Raw genomic sequence first — 19,803 nt, forward strand, 5'->3', positions numbered from 1 at the left:
TGTTTCCTAACTGGTAAATCGAATATTTCTCTCTGTTCCAGTCCTCTCCTGATTCAGTAAGGGGAGGGAGCATGCGGATTGGTTTAGTCCTGCCTCTGCTGTAGTGAGAGAGAGGGGCACTTTCCCTCCCCCCCTGGGGTGTCCAGTCACCCCATCAAACTAACCATTTAGATCATATTGTGATACACAATAGATTGTTATTCTTATCTTATTTTTGTATATTGTTTATCATTATACTGATTTTAAAAATCACAAAATGTATTTTCCCATGGGTATTTACCTGCCAAATGAGATATGAGTCCATTTTTTATTTTTTACTGATATTGTATTGTATTTTATTATTTTAAATTAATAAGCACCACCTACAAGGCATTCAATCATTTCATTAGTGGTTGCAGAGATATCCTGAAACGGCAGTATGAATATATTTTATGTGTTAGTAACACTACATGTATTTTTGTATTGGGGTGTTGTAACACCCCACCGGACTAACCACGTTTGAATACCCCAAGGACTAACGAAGGGTTAACACTGTCTCAAAGCTACTATATGTCAAACTACACTTGGACAACCTACAAGTCTCAGTGGACTCTCTTCTCTTTCAGGTTAATAAGTTAGTTCATATTCTAGTTGATGTTGTCAGTACTCGTGCCACTGCAGACCTAGTACCTGTCTCTGATCTCTACTCTGTATTGGAATGGACTTGCTCCACTTTTGACTTGCCTCCAGTGCTTTCCTTCTCCACTTTAGAATACTACTTCCCCGTACTTGAGGCCTCCTTCCTGACTAGCCTAAAGAAATTGTTGCTCATATCCCTCTTCCACCATGCCGTATCTTTCTTCTTTGTTATTTATCTTGCCACACAACACAACGCTTTAGCATTCCTAACTAAGCAGTCCCTATATGCATTCCACAAGAGGTCCAGATCCATTACATTCCAATTCACTGACTATGAATCCTCCCCTACTTTGGCCCTGTATTCATCTGCCATATCTTGGAACCTCAACTTCTCGATTTTCAGTCTCTCTCTCTCTCTCTCTCTCTCTCTCCCTTGGTTCACCTCACTCCTGTCAGCTTGTTCTTGCATACCACAGTGACATGATCTGACGAACCTCCACATCGTCCTCTCACTGCCCTCGTAACAGCAACAATACCCAGCATCGAATTCTCTACGAACATGTAATCAGTCAGGCTCTTTTAACATAATCTCCACTCCCTTTATACCATTTATATTTATGCGCATCTTTGTGTTTGAAATAAGAATTACAAATGCTCAACCTTCTTTCCTGACACATATCTTTCATTGCTTTCCATTATCATTCTCTCCTGGTACTACATTATTACTCATTATATCATTCACAGGACCAGTGCCTACTCTACCATTCATATCGCCCATTACAATCATTTAATGATTCCTGGGCATTTCTTCTTCTACTTCATCCAGCTCATCTCAAAACGAAAACAACAACATGAATGAATAAACAACCACTATAATAATAATAATAATAATAATAATAATAATAATAATTGCTTGAACACATAAATAAAAAAATGCTTCAGGGATAGATTTAGACGCCTAAGGAAAGCATACATGACAAATAATATGCACAAATAAATGTAGAATAATGGCACAAAGACATTTCTTTTTTAGAAGTTCAGAAAAAAACATAGAACATACAGCCATGAGCAAAAGTTCACTGACAACCTTCTGCCAGCAGTGTGTTTTGCTTTCCATGTTCCTTATTCCTCCCCAAATGACAAAGGACATACTTACTTCTTATACTCTCTTCTTGTCTGTTTCATATTGCTACGTAGGTCCTTCAAAAAGCTCTCTGCCACACCACAAAAAATGTCATAGGAGAAAGACTGTTCTTGTATTACTTCTCAGCGTAGTTGTCACAGGGGTTTTAAAGGTAAACAATATTAAATTATAATTATTCAATAATACTGAAGAGCAGGGACAATTAATTGTCTTGTTAATATCAAGCAATAATTACTTTATGCTGCCTTGCTTCGCCGATTCTCTAAGAACGAGAATTTATAAACATTCTCAACAGTACACTGCAGAGACTAATTCCTCACAATTGCTGTTTATTAGTACTATTAGCCTCTGGAGAAAGTGACTTCACCCCTGACAATAAATAACTAATACTATTAATGATATCAGGTTCTTGCTGATGCGTTATCTCCTAGAAGGCACAACGGATTTTAAGCTTAATACAACAAGACTGGCCTAAGTACCAGTTATGAATAGCAAAGCGTTTATACAAGCTAGGAGCTAATAGAGAAATAAGCTTAGTATGGAGAAATGAAACACGAGTTTACATTACATTAAGCTCGAGAAAAAGAACTGTTAAATTTATTGATTACAAAAGAATAAAATTACGTTACATTTCAAAATGAATTCAAACTAAGGAGATAGCACTCACTCACTCACTCAAAAGCTAGACTCTTAAACCTAGGAAAACAACATGCGGTGCACCCAGCCGGCATGTGAGGGAACAGCACCTTAACAAAACTCTTAAGTCTAGGAAAACAAAAAGAAAATACTGGTCAAAGAGTGGACTAAGCAGATGACTGGGCGTCGTTACTGGAAGGACACTGCACTCGCTTAAGTCTCTCCCCACTCACAATACTGAAGGTGGGAATACGATGGCGGTGGGAACTGCGTTGTAGGAAGCACACTACCACACACTACGTACTTCCGTGGTGCTCAAACCTTGACTGACTAACTCGTGGGAAGGAGGCAAGTGCTGTGGCCGCCTTACTAACGGCTAGAATGAGCGAAACATGCCCAAAATAAATCGCTCAGCGGAAGCGCTAATGTCTTGCACAAAGACGATCATTTATGACACATTGGAAAATTGTCTGAAAAACACTCCCGACCGAGTGAGCGGTTAACCGAACGATGAACTGGGATTCCACTAGAGTTCGTGGTTTCCCACAAAAGCCAATGTCACTAGCCGACTCGTGACATTATGCCCCATCAAAAGTTGAAATTTTTTCCCAGCGAAAAAATTTCAATATACATACATATAAATCCTAACTCAGTCACACAAGATTCACACTGTGGTGTGTGTGCTATCCTGCTACAGGAGAAAGTCGCAGTCACCAGTGAGCGAAAAAAAAAAAAATCGTATTTACGTTCATAGAAGCAAGCTTGAGGGAAAAACTCCATGACGACAGTGAAAAATCCTGTACTCAGGTCAAACTGAGTGAAAAGTTTGCTACATTTATGTTAACAACTAATTGTTATGCAGCATAATGTATGTAATACACAGTGTAGGCGTGACAGTTGTGGTGTAACTGTACTTATGTGTAAAATCATGTAATACAAATTTATAGTAAATAATGACAACGAGGCAGAAGAGAAAGGGTGGCAGCATGCGACAGGGATGACCAGCTAATCTGCATGGCAATGCTGCACCCACCAGCTGCACCTGCGAAAACAGTCAAGGTGGAGCATCAAAAGTATCATTTCTATCTCTCTGCCTAGCAGTCAGTACTTATGTTACAAAAAGTACACTATTTACATTATTAACCAGGAAATGTAGGCGTGAGGGTTCAACATGCGGTGCACCCGGCCGGCATGTGAGGGAACAGCACCTTAACAACATCCCATCACCCAGTTTAGGGGGAGCTCTAACCTGGCAGCCACCTTGCTCAACATGCAGCGCACCCGGCCGGCATGTGAGGGAACAGCACCTTAACAACATCCCATCACCCAGTTCCCAGAAGCTGGCATGAGGGTTCAACATGCGGCGCACCCGGCCGGCATGTGAGGGAACAGCACCTTAACAAAACTCTTAAGTCTAGGAAAACAAAAAGAAAATACTGGTCAAAGAGTGGACTAAGCAGATGACTGGGCGTCGTTACTGGAAGGACACTGCACTCGCTTAAGTTTCTCCCCAATCACACTACTGAAGGTGGGAATACGAGGGCGGTGGGAACGTTGTAGGAAGCACACTACCACACACTACGTACTTCCATGGCGCTCAAACCTTAACTGACTAACTCGTGGGAAGGAGGCAAGTGCTGTGGCCGCCTTACTAACGGCTAGAATGAGCGAAACATGCCCAAAATAAATCCCTCAGCGGAAGCGCTAATGTCTTGCACAAAGACGATCATTTAATGACACGTTGGGAAATTGTCTGAAAAACACTCCCAACCGAGTGAGCGGTTAACTGAACGATGAACTGGGATTCCACTAGAGTTCGTGGTTTCCCACAAAAGCCAATGTCACTAGCCGACTCGTGACATTACGCCCCATGAAAAGTTGAAATATTTCCCAGCGAAAATTTTTTAATATACATACATATAAATCCTAACTCAGTCACACAAGATTCACACTGTGGTGTGTGTGCTATCCTGCTACAGGAGAAAGTCGCAGTCACCAGTCAGCGAAAAAAAAACTCGTATTTACGTTAATAGAAGCAAGCTTGAGGGAAAAACTCCATGATGACAGTGAAAAATCCTGTACTCAGGTCAAACTGAGTGAAAAGTTTGCTACATTTATGTTAACAACTAATTGTTATGTAGCGTAATGTATGTAATACACGGTGTAGGTGTGACAGTTGTGGTGTAACTGTACCTACGTTTAAAATCATGTAATACAAATTTATAGTAAATAATGACAACGAGGCAGAAGAGAAGGGGTGGCAGCATGCAACAGGGATGACCAGCTAATCTGCACGGCAATGCTGCACCCACCAGCTGCACCTGCGAAAACAATCAAGATGGAGCATCAAAAGTATCATTTCTCTCTCTCTGCCTAGCAATCAGTACTTATGTTACAAAAAGTACGCTATTTACATTATTAACCAGGAAATGTAGGAGTGAGGGTTCAACATGCGGCGCACCCGGCCGGCATGTGAGGGAACAGCACCTTAACAACATCCAATCACCCAGTTTAGGGGGAGCTCTAACCTGGCATCCACCTCGCTCAACATGCGGTGCACCCAGCCAGCATGTCTGGGAACAGCACCTTAACAACATTCCATCACCCAGTCCCCAGAAGCTGGCGTGAGGGTTCAACATGCAGCGCACCTGGCCGGCATGTGAGGGAACAGCACCTTACCAACATCCCATCACCCAGTCCCCAGAAGCTGGCGTGAGGGTTCAACATGTGGCGCACCCAGATGGCATGTGAGGGAACAGCACCTTAACAACATCCCATCACCCAGTCCCCAGAAGCTGCCGTGAGGGTTCAACATGCGGCGCACCCAGCCGTCATGTGAGGGAACAGCACCTTAACCCGCCCCATCCCGACGTTTTTGGACTTTATTTTTTCTTGGCTCAAACATCCGCTTTTGGTGAGAAACATCGAAAATTCATAGAGAAATCGCTCACCTAAGGTTTAAAATACCAGATTTAGGTATGAGTACTTCCTTACCTGACTGGGTTTTCTAACAGACTGGCACCAAAGAAAACAAGTTCTATGGGAGGGTAACTATTATATCCACTCATAAACAGTATTTATCTATTTACTTGGTACGAATTTATATGTAGTACAAGAGTATATTGGTTTTCAAACAGTAATATAGGCATTATAAGCATTGTTTCACTCACTAACTCATCACCATTCATGACCTTTTTTTCCCACATTACCTGATCATCATTTCTGACTGTTTCTTCCTCTAATGCTATGTAAACTTTGTCCTCCACATTGTCATCGATTGGGGAATCACTCTGGCCCTGAATGTCTTTATTGGCCAGGTCACTGGTAACAGGTGAATTGCCGAGACAGTGGCGTGCAGGGGGGGGGGAGAGGTTAAGGCATTGTTCCTGCTTGGCATCTTGTAGAGGAATAGAGGAAGGTGTCCCATGAATATGTGCCAAAAATCACTAGCAAAATCACTCGCAAAAATTGAAAATTGTGCAAATTAGGGACCTTGCAATGTTGCTGCATTAATTCACGTCGCCAGGACGGCACAGGTTAACAACATCCCATCACCCAGTTTAATGGTTAAACCCTAAACTTAATTAGTGAAAAGACTGGGCGTTTGTGCAGGACATCAAATGCTGCGATTCGCTAAATTAACCAGGGAACGTGGTCATGAGCGAAAAGACTGGGTGTATGTGAAGGACATCAAATGCTGCAATTCGCTAATGGAACCCAGTTTACTGGTTAACTAACTCTACATTTACGATTAATGATAGGAAGCTGAGAATCGCTACACAATCTTGGGCAGGTCACGTTTTAACACCCACCGTGGGTGTGAACACTCATGTGGATATTGTGCATTCTCCGGGAATCCTCAGAGAGGCCCACAGCTTGAGACGTTCCACAAGGTAATTCATACACAGCCTCGGACTGTCTCTGCAGGGTTCTCAAACTTCCCTCTTAACTTACGGTACATATGTATGTACAGGCCCTGGACATGATGTGTCCTGTGGGGCCAATGGGCTAGAAGTCAGGTCTGCACCCACTTCACCACTACCCTGTCTCTCAACTGACTCAGAGATTATGGGTGTGGTTACAAACGGCACAGGAAGGACATGTCCCTGATTGATGTTACATGGACAAACATTGCAGGAACACACAAAACTATCTATGTCTTGCCCCATCCCTGGCCAGAAAAAGTCAGCTCGGATATGGCCCTGGGTCTTCCTTTTGCCCATGTGACCTCCTGAGGCTGAACAATGACCCCATTCTAATACTGCTTGGCGGTACTTGGTGGGAACGACAAACTGCAGACAAACCTCGCCCTCGGGTGTTTGTGACTCATGGTAGAGCCGTCCTTGTTTGCGAAGGAACTTGGCTCGACCTCCCCGTGAATACTTTATCACTCTACCCTTTTGTTTCTTTCACACAGCAGCATGTGTCGGGTCAGAATGTTGTTCTTGAACAACAAGTTGGCTACACATCAGATCTTGCAGCAATTCAATGGTCACTGGGGTGACACAATCTTGAGCCTCAGTCATGGCTCGTGTTTCTACAGCCGAAGTCTGAGTAGCATCATCCTCGGTGCAACTATCCTTGGCACCGGGAATATTGCCTATGATAAGGTCAAATAAAGGTTCTGGCATGACAACTGCAAGTGTCGTATCAGTGTAAAATGGAGATGCCACCTGGATACGTGCCTCAGGGAACAATCTCACTGATCCATCTATAAGGTTAGCTTGGATCTGTCGATCTGTATACTGCTCAGGCCGAACTAGACTCTGCTTGACAGAGCAACCTGAGGAACCATTATCTCTCGGGACCTTCACAGGAATGTCTTCCACAAACCCTGGCTGAACAAGGAAGGCACTGTCACCTGTGTGAGGGCCTTTGGAGGAAGCAGCTAGCCACTCATGAGGCTGCTGAATAAATGATGCGGCAAACATGGTGCCCTGTGAATTAGATACTTGAGGGGTCACACTCACTGTCCGGGAAGATGGAGCATTGGCTATCTGCGGAAGGGGGTTCACTGTCGCTGTAGGACTAGTGAACTATGGGGAAGTACCCGTACTGGTAGGGACGTGACCACCGTGCTGCTGCTGAGGAATGAAGGCTGCGTTTGCCTCCTGCCTCCTATTCACTTGAGCTGGTGGTGAAAAGGACAGTCCCGACTGTTGGTTGCGTGGCTGATACTGCTGCTGGTTAGGGTAGCTGTTGTAAAGCTTCCACTCAGGTTTCTGAGTGTTTTGCCCCTGGTCCTTCCTCTGTGGTTTTGGACCTTGGCCATTATTCTGAGAACGGCCTTGTTGCTGGGGTTCAGTCTGAGACGGTTTCCCAGATTTATCAGCTTTCCTGTTCCAGGTATGCTGCTTGCGAGTTTGATACCCGTATGCAGTAAAGAATGCGTCAGCCTTCGTCACCATTTGTCTGGCATCTCTTACCTGGAAAATCTTAAGTTGAGCCATAAATTCAGTAGGCCACGACTTTTCTAGCTGCGTGCGCAGCATAAGGTCAATTATCCCCTCACACGTGGAAGGAGTTTCAGCTTTCTCCATCCACTCATTTAAGTAAGCAGTAAGATAATGAACAGCAGTCTCTTTATCCTGTAAATGCGCCCTCATGAACTGACTCTTGGCGTCGTCAACTTTGAGACCGTACGCTTTGACGAGTGCGGCCTTCATCATCTCATACGTGAGATTGTCCCCACAAATTCTGTGGAGAATATCGAGGGCAGGGCCCTCAAACAGGCTAAGAAACTGAAGCCGCTTAGCTGCATCATCCAGCTGGTAAAGTTGAGCCATGTCTTCAAAACGAGCTATGTATGGCTCGATTCGCTCGCCATCTTTGTATGGGGGAAGCTTGATGTATGGGGTCGCCATAACATGTGCATGGAGAACGCTCGTGGAGCTTGGGCCAACTGCACCAGATGTATCTGAAGCCAAGGAATCTCGCTTGTGCTTCAGCACTTCAAGTTCATATTTTTCGCGTGCTTCTCGCTCGGCATGTTCGTGTTCTCATTCTCTCTCGCGTTGTTCACACTCATATTCGCGTTGTTCTCGCTCGTATTCGCGCTCCTTTTCGCGTTCCTCACGCTGAATTCGAGGCTCTTCACGAGCATCATTCTCGCGCTGCTGTTCATGACTAAGCCAAGAGACGATGTAATTTTTAATTTCAGTTGGGTCTGTAAGACCCATACCTTTGGCTTCCTGTACATAGACACTGGTCGACATGATGCTAACTCAATCTAATAAACTAGCGACTCAGTACTGACTGCATTTATTTTGCAAAGAGAGATGCCAATAATAAAAAATAAAGAATATAGGCACAGGTTAGTGGTGACCAGTTTTATCTAACTAAACTGGTAAAGAAAGAAAATTAAACAAACAACTGACTGTCAAAACTATTATGTAAATTAATAAAAATGAATCAATAATCACCAGGAAGGTAGTGCCTATAGACTTTAATGATAAATACCTTAATATGAACGAGTATTATCTCGTGAATAGCTTTAGAGCTAGGAGTTAATATCCTGGAATGAGGTCGCCAATTGTCACAGGGTTTTTAAGATAAATGCAATATTAAAAGATAATTTTCAGTAATACTGATATCAGGGATAATGAATTCTCTTGTTAAAATCAAGCAATGATTACTTTATGCTGTCTTGCTTCACCGATTCTCTAAGAACGAGAATTTATAAACTTTCTCAACAGTACACAGCAGAGACTAATTCCTCACACTTGCTATTTATTAGTACTGTTAGCCCCTGGAGAAAGTGACTTCACCCCTGACAATAAATAACTAATACTATTAATGATATCAGGTTCTTGGTGATGCGTTAACTCCTAGAAGGCACAACAGATGTTAAGATTAACCCGCCCCGTCCCGTCGACATATGGGTACATTGCAACATTTTGCATTTGCCAGTCCCGGTGACGTACTGGTACGTCGTGCAATTGCAAGGTCCCTAATTTGCACAATTTTCAATTTTCGTGCGTGATTTTTCGTATGTATACACGGGACACCTTCCTCTATTCCTCTACAAGATGCCAAGCGGGGACAATGCCTTACACTGCATAACCTCCCCCCTCCTCCCCTGACGCCATTGTCTCGGCAATTCACCTGTTACCAGTGACCTGGCCGTAAAGATATTCAGGGCCAGAGTCATTCCCCAATCGATGACAATGTGGAGGACAAAGTTAGAAGAAGAAACAGTCAGAAATAATGATCAGGTAATGTGGCAAAAGAAGGTCAGGTATGGTGATTAGTTAGTGAGTGGAACAATGCTTATAATGCCTATATTACTGCTTGAAAACCAATATACTCTCATACTACATGTAAATTCGTACCAAGTAAATAAATAAATACCGTTTATGAGTTGTGTGAAATAGTTACCCTCCCATAGAACTCGTTTTTTTTGGTGCCAGCTGGTTAGAAAACCCAGTCAGGTAAGGAGGTATTCCTACCTAGATCGAGTATTTTAAACCTCATGTGAGCGATTTCTCTATGAATTTTCGATGTTTCTCACCAAAAGCGGAGGTTTTAGCCAAAAAAAAATTTTCGAAAATAACTCGGGATTGGGGGATGTCGGAGGTGTGGAAAACCTCGGGACGTGATGGGTTAATACAACAAGACTGGCCTTAGTACCAGTTATGAATAGCAAAGCGTTTATGCAAGCTAGGAGCTAATAGAGAAATAAGCTTGGTATGGAGAAATGAAACACGAGTTTACATTACATTAAGCTCGAGTAAAAGAACTGTTAAATTTATTGATTACAAAGGAATAAATTTACGTTACATTTCAAAATGAATTCAAACTAAGGAGATCGCACTCACTCACTCACTCAAAAGCTAGACTCTTAAACCTAGGAAAACAACATGTGGTGCACCCGGCCGGCATGTGAGGGAACAGCACCTTAACAAAACTCTTAAGTCTAGGAAAACGAAAAGAAAATACTGGTCAAAGAGTGGACTAAGCAGATGACTGGGCGTCGTTACTGGAAGGACACTGCACTCACTTTAAGTCTCTCGCCGATCACACTACTGTAGGTGAGAATACGATGGCAGTGGGAACTGCGTCGTAGGAAGGACACTACCACACACTATCTACTTCTGTGGTGCTCAAATCTTGACTAACTCGTGAGAAGGAGGCAAGTGCTGTGGCCGCCTTACTAACAGCTAGAATGAGCGAAACATGCCCAAAATGAATCGCTCAGTGGAAGTGTTAATGTCTTGCACAAAGACGATCATTTATGACACATTGGACAATTGTCTGAAAAACACTCCCGACCGAGTGAGCGGTTAACCAAACGATAAGCTGGGATTCCACTAGAGTTCGTGGTTTCCCACAAAATGTCACTAGCTGACTCGTGACAGTAGTCTCCCCTAAGTTTCAAGCACTTGTTCACTGACGTTCAAGCATTGCTATCCCGTCGCTGAAGAAAGTTGCATCTTGAGTATGAAATATGCCTCAACAACATGAATGGCTGCATTGTCACTCCCAGGCAGATGACATTTCGGTATGAGAAACAGGTAGAAGTCAGATGAAGCCAGGTTGGATGGGCAAGGAGTATGATGCAACAATTCAGAGTCACAGGTGGGTGCTTTAACCACTGCCACCTGTGCTGTGTGGACAGGAACATTGTCCTGGGGCAACATCACGCCAGCTCGCAACTAGTCTCTCCATTTCTTCTTGACTGCTTCTAATGCATAATAGGCCCCATTAATGATTTGACTCATATGAACGTAGCCCTTTGTGAGAACTGCCTCAGTGTCCCAAAACACTGAGGCCATCACCTTTCCGACAGGTGCAACTTCCTTGAATTTTGGGAATGGTGAAGAACTGTGGAGTTTTCATTGCTTGCTTTCATTTTTTTATTCAAGTTCAGAGTGGTGAACCCAGGTCTCATCCTGGGTCAAAAATCTCCGAAGAAACTGTCGGCATCAGCCTAAAAGTGAGCAAAAAGTGTCCTTGGAGTTTCCAAACTGGTCAGTTTCTGGTCTGGTGTCAACATTCTGGGCAGCCATCGTGCAGACAGCTTGTTCATACCTAAGATGTTAGTCAAAACAGTGTGCACTGAGCCGGCACTGATGCCTATGTTCTCGGCTACTAGTTGCACAGACAAACGTTTGTCATTCAAGGCCATGAGGTGAATAGCTTCCACTTGATTATCCATAGTTGAGTTTGGGCGCGGGTCATCTTCGGTGCTCTCCCTGCCCCGCTTGAAATCAGCAGCCCACTTTTTTATGGCAGAATAGCAAGGAAAGTCCACATCAAGTGTAATGACCATGTCTTCATGAATTTCCATGGGGGACTGTAAACTTTTTTTGCATAAATCTAATCACAGCACAGGTTTCTCTCTTGTTCATTTTTGGGTTTTGCTGTTACCTTCCGAATTCCAAATTGCCCCACCTCCAAGCTAAGAACTGGTGGATTTTCCCTGAATAAGAAAAACTTGTCTTACTCAAGTGATTGTCTTATGATTAATCTTTATCAACTTTCGTCAATAATTATGGTAAGTTTTTCAGTTCCTTATTTGCATTTTCAGCCAAGATGGATATGATTTCTTTCTTTTATTGGGGGGGGGGGAAGCAAGGGAGTCAATAAAACTTTATTTTGTTGAAGTTACTTTATTTTTTACCTATCTCCTTACATCAAAGCCTAGAATTTAAAACATGGTGTAAAAGGCCTCCACAAAGTGCGTTTTGCCTCACCTATGGGGTTAAAAGCTCCACTTTTTATCTACTTCAAAATTTCACCATGGTATCCATAGACAACACGCAGCATAGACAGATAGTGCATGTGTGATTCTAGATATAATAGTCCCATATCTGTGACGTGAATAGCTTCGATACCATGGGCACTTTCTCGTAGGTAGGTCATCATACTCCACCTTACTAAACTTGCATGCATTCCTTGCCATACCCAGCCACCAGACAGCATCGGGACCCGAGCTCTGTGATGGAACATTCACTGTCGCTTTGACACTGGTCGTAGTAGCGTTTGCACACGCGTCCAAAGGAGTTAGGGTCGGGGCAGGGACAATACCTGGGAAGAAGAAACGCATAGAAGCAATCTCCTAACAGCATTCAGAAATTGGCCTGCACAGAACATCCTCCTCCTCCTCATCATCATCATCATCATCCAGACGGTTCCCACCCACAAGCTAGGTGAGGTATTGTTTAGAGGGCCAGAGAGAAAAAAAATCAATAAAATTACATAATATCCGAAGTGTGACCATTAACAACATTCCCATCCACTCACCATTCAAGCCCAAGGAATCCTGGCTTCACATTCGCTTTTAAACATTCTCCCTAAAGCATTCAGAAATTAGACAAACATTCGAACACTTTTTATAGCATTCAGTAATTGTAAATATCCTTAGCTCGGAGATGATTGGCACCACCATAAATATAGGTGACATTGTAGCCTAGCCCTGGACCCCTACGCTTGTGATTAGGAAGAAAAGAGGACTAGATGAGAGAGAGAGAGAGAGAGAGAGAGAAACTGCATACATATACACTCGTAGATACATACATACAGTACATACTCGTAGATACATACATACAGTACATACTCGTAGATACATACATACATACTTACATACTCGTAGATACATACATACAGTACATACTCGTAGATACATACATACATACTTACATACTCGTAGATACATACATACATACATACATACTCCTAGATACATATAGTCGTGGTCATAAATAATCACCTATCCTCCTGTACCCAGTGCCACAGACTGGCTCGTTTATGCGCGGCAAGTCACACTGGAGTAAGGGGCTGAGAGAGAGGGGCCAGAGAGAGAAGGGAAGGTGCGTGGGGGGACGAACGATGGTGCTGGGGTGGTGTGAGGGAGGGGAGGGAGGGTAGGTAGGGGGAGGGAGAATGAAATGCGAAGTTGTGACCACATACTTTGTCTTTCATTCAGGGCATCATATAAAGGAGTTACTACTCAGTAGATAAAGCTGCATTACACCTTCTATAGCGACGTCAGATAACAAGCTTTAGATAGGTGGTGATATCAAGGACTGGCTCGTAAGAGAAATATACTGACTTGACAGATCAAACACTAGGGCGGAGCCATATATATGTGTTTATCCGTGTATTTTTACTTCAGACGCAGAATGGAATGGATGGCTTTGACTTCTGTAATGTTTGAGTGAGAAACGTCTTCTACCGTTACATATAATTAATATTTGGAACTAAATATTATATGCAACCTTTAAATGGCTGTGTCCAAGTAAATATGATCAACCTAGCAGTATGCACTCCCTCTATACAGTCACCATCATATCAATTCAATAATTATATAATGACATCTCAATATGAAAAGGCTATTTAATATAATACTGCATAAAAGGTAATAAATTTGATGTCTGAGCTCATGGGTGGATATGATAAAGGTATTTCTCATAATCTATTAAAGGGAAAATGAAACAAAATCCTACCCAGACTCCCAAAATATAACTATGTCAATGTTTACCGACACTGGTCAAGCCAAAGCAACCAGGAACGCCTTAGTAAGTAGTCAAGTGGCCTCATACCTTTAAAACCTCATGCAGGCTTCGCGGCACCGGGGTCAATGTTGTTGATGGTTTGCTGGTTTCGTCTGAACAGCTCCCACTCGTCCTCGGTTTGCTGGAGGAGGCTCGCCCGTGTCCTCTCGTTGTCTGGCTTTCTTGCTTTGACAATCTGGGCCAGCACAACCTCCATGGCTCTGCATTAATAATTCATCTGTCAGGTCAGTATATTTCTCTTACGAGCCAGTCCTTCATATCACCACCTATCTAAACCTTGTTATCTGACGTCGCTATACAAGGTGTAATGCAGCTTTATCTACCGAATAGTAACTCCTTTATATGATGCCCTGGATGAAAGAAAACAGACAAATTATGTGGCCACAATTTCGCATTTCATTCTCCCTCCTCTCCCTTCCCTCCCGCCCTTTCCTCACTCGACCCAAGCACCATCGTTCGTCCCCCCACTCACCTTCCCTTCTCTCTCTGGCCCCTCCCTCTCAGCCCCTCTTACTCCAGTGTGACTTGCCGTGCATAAACGAGCCAGTCTGAGGCACGGGGTACAGGAGGATAGGTGATTATTTATGGCCACGAATGTACATGCATACATACATACATACTCGTAGATACATACATACATAGTATACATACTCGTACATACATACATACATATATACTGTTACATAGCCTATGATTTCATCATCCTTTGTATAATTCTAACGTACAGTATGCTGCATGTTTGATCATGATTTGCCTCATGGCTTCCATAGTGACCAGGCTTGCGTTTTCTACCTCACTACTCCCTTCTCCCCTTATTGTAGAGTAAGTCGTTCTTTCTATTGTTCAGAGCAGGACTGTCAACTCTTCCTCCCCTGTGCCTTCATTTCCGCGTCCTTCTTGCAAGTTGAATCAAGCTCTGCCGGCCCCTATATAATGAGCTCAGTCTCTGCATTATTGCCACTTACTATCCATTTCAGAGGCGGAGTTGCGCTGTTTTTCGCAAATATCTCCTAAGCGAATCGTTGGATCAGTATGATATTTCAACACAGTACTTTTGACATCCGGGCCTAATTTATGACCCTTAAACCATACTGCTACATATGTTACATTAGGAGTTTACTGAAGGATATTAAGCCTAATCCAGTCATCAAATCTAAGGTGTTATACAAAATCGGACGAGTGCGACTGTGTGGGGTAGCTCCTCCACTAACACCCTGAACAACCCTCTGACCATTCCTTCCCTACCCCCCAATATCGCGTTCACCCCCTCCCCGTTTCCCTCTTCACTCCCAGTCACACCATCCCTCTCCCATCTTTGCACTTCCGTTTTCTTATCTCATTCTAATTGCATACATAATATTTGAATATGACAGTATGTATATACTTATCATACATTAGTAATATTATTTAACACAGTTACCTACTGTTGTGTGTGGCCATGAAAACCAGAGTGGGTCAAACGACCATAAAATCATTGGCTAATTACGTTGTTATGGCAGTATCATTACCGATGTATCAACGGTTACCAAAAATATGAAGTCAGTTTTGTTTTTGGGCAACCAAATAAAATCGTTCATGGTTGCTTTATTTGTTCATCTTTTATTTTTAATAAGCAATTTATGCTTTCATTGAATATCCTCAGTCTCCCGTATCGCTTCCCCCCTCTCTGAGGTACCCCCCTTTCCCCTTCCCGAGGTTATGACATCAGCAGGTACAGGGGGTAGATCATTGACTGTCGAGGCACGCCCACTAACAACAGTATCTACAATGTCTTCCCGTTGCCCCCGTGGATGCAGGACAGCTTTTATCATTCGTCTTGCCACTTTGTTCAAGAGGGAAAGCACCCGTGGTCGAACTTACATAAGTTTGAATAGGTAGGTGAGTACATAGTTTTGTCCATGTTTATAGTATATGTGCTGTGTTTCTTTGAATACGGCGGGCATAATAACCACCCACTTCACTTTATTTTGTTCGAGCATTTGCTAGACAATGGCATAAAAAGTAAAAATTACACCAAACATATTCAATCGGTACTGTTGCTATATAAGTGTATAATATATAATGTTGGCAGAATCACTGACAAAAAAATCATAATGATCTCATGGATAACAATTATACCAATTATCTTGGAGTCAGTTATTTATAGGGGAGAACGAGGTCTCTGGCTGTGAAAGCAAAGTAAGATGCTGCTGGTTCATAAGGCTCTGGGTAAAGATTGAGCCACAAGACCCTTTTCCTTCGAGTCTTTTATGTCTATAATAACCTACCATATTTTGCATTATGCTAGTATTGATGTAATAGACTTTCCTGTGTAAGTGAACTTGCTATCTATATCAAATTTTTTTCTGTTTTATGTTATGTGTACACGTTTCTTAACATATATAACAGTAAGGCAGACTGTATTATGTCGCAATGTCATATTATCGAAGAAATGCAAAATATAACAACACTGATCTTTATGCACACAGGCCTTACGAGCGAGTTGCGAACATCATGGGCACGAGTGTGTCAACAGTGAGGAGCATTGTCAGCAAAGCCGCCACATCCTCCCCTTCCACACCAGCACCACCGTCCACAACCTACACGGGATGCTTCGACAACTTTACTGTCGGTGCAATACGCCGCCACATCCACAGAAAGTTTTCAGAAAGACAACATTTCACACTCAGTGTCATATCAGCTGATCTGAAAACAGCTGGTATTATCCCCGAGGATACCTCTGAAACAACAGTTTGGCGGATCATGCACACCATGGGATTCCGATACAGAGTGTCACAACGCAAGATGTATGTGAGGAAGGAATCGCTGGAGGTGGTGTGTCGTCGGATAGCCGCTCTCCGGGCTCTACAACGCCACCGGAAGGAGGGAAGAACGGTGGTGTATGTGGATGAGACATGGTTTACCACCAGGATGGGCCACAGTAGGGAGTGGGTGGATACCAGTCAGGCTCCCATCAGCACCACCTACAGTCGTCAGGTACCACCTGGTGAAGGGGAGCGATTTGTGTTGGTCGCAGCTGGCACGGACGAAGGTTTTGTTGACGGTTCCTACCTGTGCTACCCAGCCAAAAGTAACCAGGATGACTATCATGGGGAAATGAACGGAGAACTGTTCCAGCGATGGCTAACAACGCAGCTCCTTCCGTCACTGCCAAACCCATCGGTGCTTGTACTGGATAATGCACCTTACCACAGTCAGCTAACAGAGGAGAGTCGATGCCCTACCACAGCCACCAGGAAGGCGGACCTCATCAGATGGCTGGAGCAGCACAAAATTTCCATCCCACCTGCTGCCACTCGCCCTGAGCTGCTGCTCCTTTGCCAGCAGAACCGCCCACAACCCCAGTATAAAATCGACAACACCATCCGTATGTGGGGCCACGAGGTCATATGGTTGCCACCTGGCCACCCAGAACTCAACGCCATCGAGCAAGTATGGGGCTGTATGAAGCGCCATGTGCGCTCCACACTACAACGGTTTACCCGGACGGACCTACAGGATAGATTGGAGGAAGCCAGGCATATGGTACACAAGGACGTGTGGACGGGGGCTGTTCAGCACTCCCGCAAATTTGAAGAAGAATACTGGAAGACTGACAACATACAAGAGGGAGTGGAACCCATTATTATCAACATCGCCAGTGATGATGAAGATGATGACGTCTTCTTTGAAAGTGATGTTGAATAAATTTTGTTATATTGTTTACATAGTTTTATTACTACAATATGATATATTGCTCCAACTTAATAAATGTAATGAAATGTATGTAATAGTATTTACAATAAAATGACGATGTATGTATGTATATATTCATGAATATTACGCATCATATACAATATAGCATTGGAGTTTATAATTTTGTAATAATATAAATAGAGACAGGTAAAACAATATATATCAACTGGACCATGTTCACATTTTAGGATGAATACACAGTATTGTAATAATAGTAATAACTTCTCCGAGAACGTTCAGGCAACAAGTGATAGAATTTGTAGTTCGTGAATTTCAATGGTTGACCATAAACACTGCAAACATATAGGCATAGCTTCTATTACATGTACGTAATCATCCTGATGTACAGTACTTTCTACGAGAAATACGACTTGCATCCATTGCAAATAATCATATCAATACGTCTACAACTACATAACATTCTTACATTATAATACAGTGCTGGGATAATGAGGGAGGGACACAAGAGTGATGAAGGAGGCGAGGAGCTCGGGGAGAATAGGAGGGATAACGAGGACGAGAAGGGGGAGAAGTAGGGGTAGTTAAGGAATAGTTTGGGAGGGTGTTGGGGGGGCAACACTTTCCTTCGAATGCGTCAACATGACTAGTCGACTTTGTTATTTTTCACGAGTAAATTCCTCACATAACATAAATAGCAATATGGTTTAAAGGTCATAAATTAGGCCCGGATGTCAAAAGTAGTGTGTTGAAATACCATACTGATCCAACGATTCGTTTAGGAGATATTTGCGATAAACAGCGCAACTCCGCCTCTGAAATGGATAGTAGATCTACTCCTCATTTTGTTTACATCCCTGTCCTCCCCTGTATAGTGTATTATTACTGTGAGTGCTCAGGAAGTTTCCAGCCATCTAGCTGCAGTATAGTTTGAGTATAAGTGTTATTACCATTTTTCTTGTACTGTATAGCCTGAGGCGTTAATTCGTGGGCCTGGTAAGGTTTTTGTGATTCATGTGGAGTTTTTGATGTCAGCCATTATTAATAATATTTTGTATCTGTAATAATATATCTTGCATTAACTGAGCATTATCCGGTTCCCTCTTTCATCAGGGCTGACTTAGATAAATTTGTTCTTGCTAAATTCGTGTTAATAGAGGCTATTGCAGTTAACCATATATTTAACCTGTTTTTGCCATTACATTATCCTTATGAGTCCTGAATGTTTAGTTGTTAGTTTGAGCATTAAACTTTAACTTGTAATTTTACCTAACTCTTTTGTTTTGAACCTGGAACTTTGCAGGACAGTAGTGATTTTAGTATTCTCACTTGAAGTGTTCATTATCTCTCTCTGTTCCGTAACATAAATTTGGCGACCTCTTATCAGGATATTCAGGATATTATCATAAGGATATTGCTTGATATTTTGTGACTGTGATTCATTCATGATGTCTACTATTACTACTCTTGATGAAGCCAAAGATTTTTTGTCAAATGTGCAAACAGTGTGTGATGTAGAAAACAGAACAAAGATTGAACTTAAGCTTGTTGCTCAACAATTGGGAATTGCTGTTCACTCTCATCATTCTAAAGATCAAATTGTTGGCATGATTAATAAAAGCTTGTTTGATGTAACTCCACCAGATGAGCAAACGCAGATTGAAATAGCTAAGTTACAGCTAGCCCCGCAGGAGACTTGTGCTAAGGAGGCTGAGTTTCAGGCTCGTGCTAAGGAGGCTGAGTCTCAGGCTCGTATTCAGGAGGCACAGGCACAGGTTGAGTCTCAGGCTCGTATTCAGGAGGCACAGGCACAGGTTGAGTCTCAGGCTCGTATTCAGGAGGCACAGGCACAGGTTGAGTCTCAGGCTCGTATTCAGGAGGCACAGGCACAGGTTGAGTCTCAGGCTCGTATTCAGGAGGCACAGGCACAGGTTGAGTCTCAGGCTCGTATTCAGGAGGCACTGGCACAGGTTGAGTCTCAGGCTCGTATTCAGGAGGCACAGGCACAGGTTGAGTCTCAGGCTCGTATTCAGGAGGCACAGGCACAGGTTGAGTCTCAGGCTCGTATTCAGGAGGCACAAATTGAACTTGCTAGGATTCAGGCATACCATGAGTATCGCATGAAACAAAGTGGAACTGGATCATCTAGCTCTGATGATTTTGATGTGGCTAAAAATGTTAAACTTGTCCCTCCTT

General features: G+C 43.0%; 1 protein-coding gene across 1 annotated transcript; it reads left to right on the top strand.

The window, feature by feature from the left end:
* Window positions 1-15,612: 15,612 nt before the first annotated feature.
* On the top strand, window positions 15,613-17,601 carry LOC145408392 (uncharacterized). The gene is made up of 2 exons (XM_080279119.1): window positions 15,613-15,788; window positions 16,383-17,601. Exons 1-2 carry the CDS (start codon window positions 15,613-15,615, stop codon window positions 17,599-17,601), a joined length of 1,395 nt encoding a protein of 464 aa, XP_080135245.1.
* The last annotated feature ends 2,202 nt before the right edge of the window (window positions 17,602-19,803 follow it).

This window comes from Coenobita brevimanus, chromosome 77, assembly GCF_032717465.1.
Source record: "Coenobita brevimanus isolate Jiangsu-jjx chromosome 77, ASM3271746v2, whole genome shotgun sequence".
NCBI lineage: Eukaryota > Metazoa > Arthropoda > Malacostraca > Decapoda > Coenobitidae > Coenobita > Coenobita brevimanus.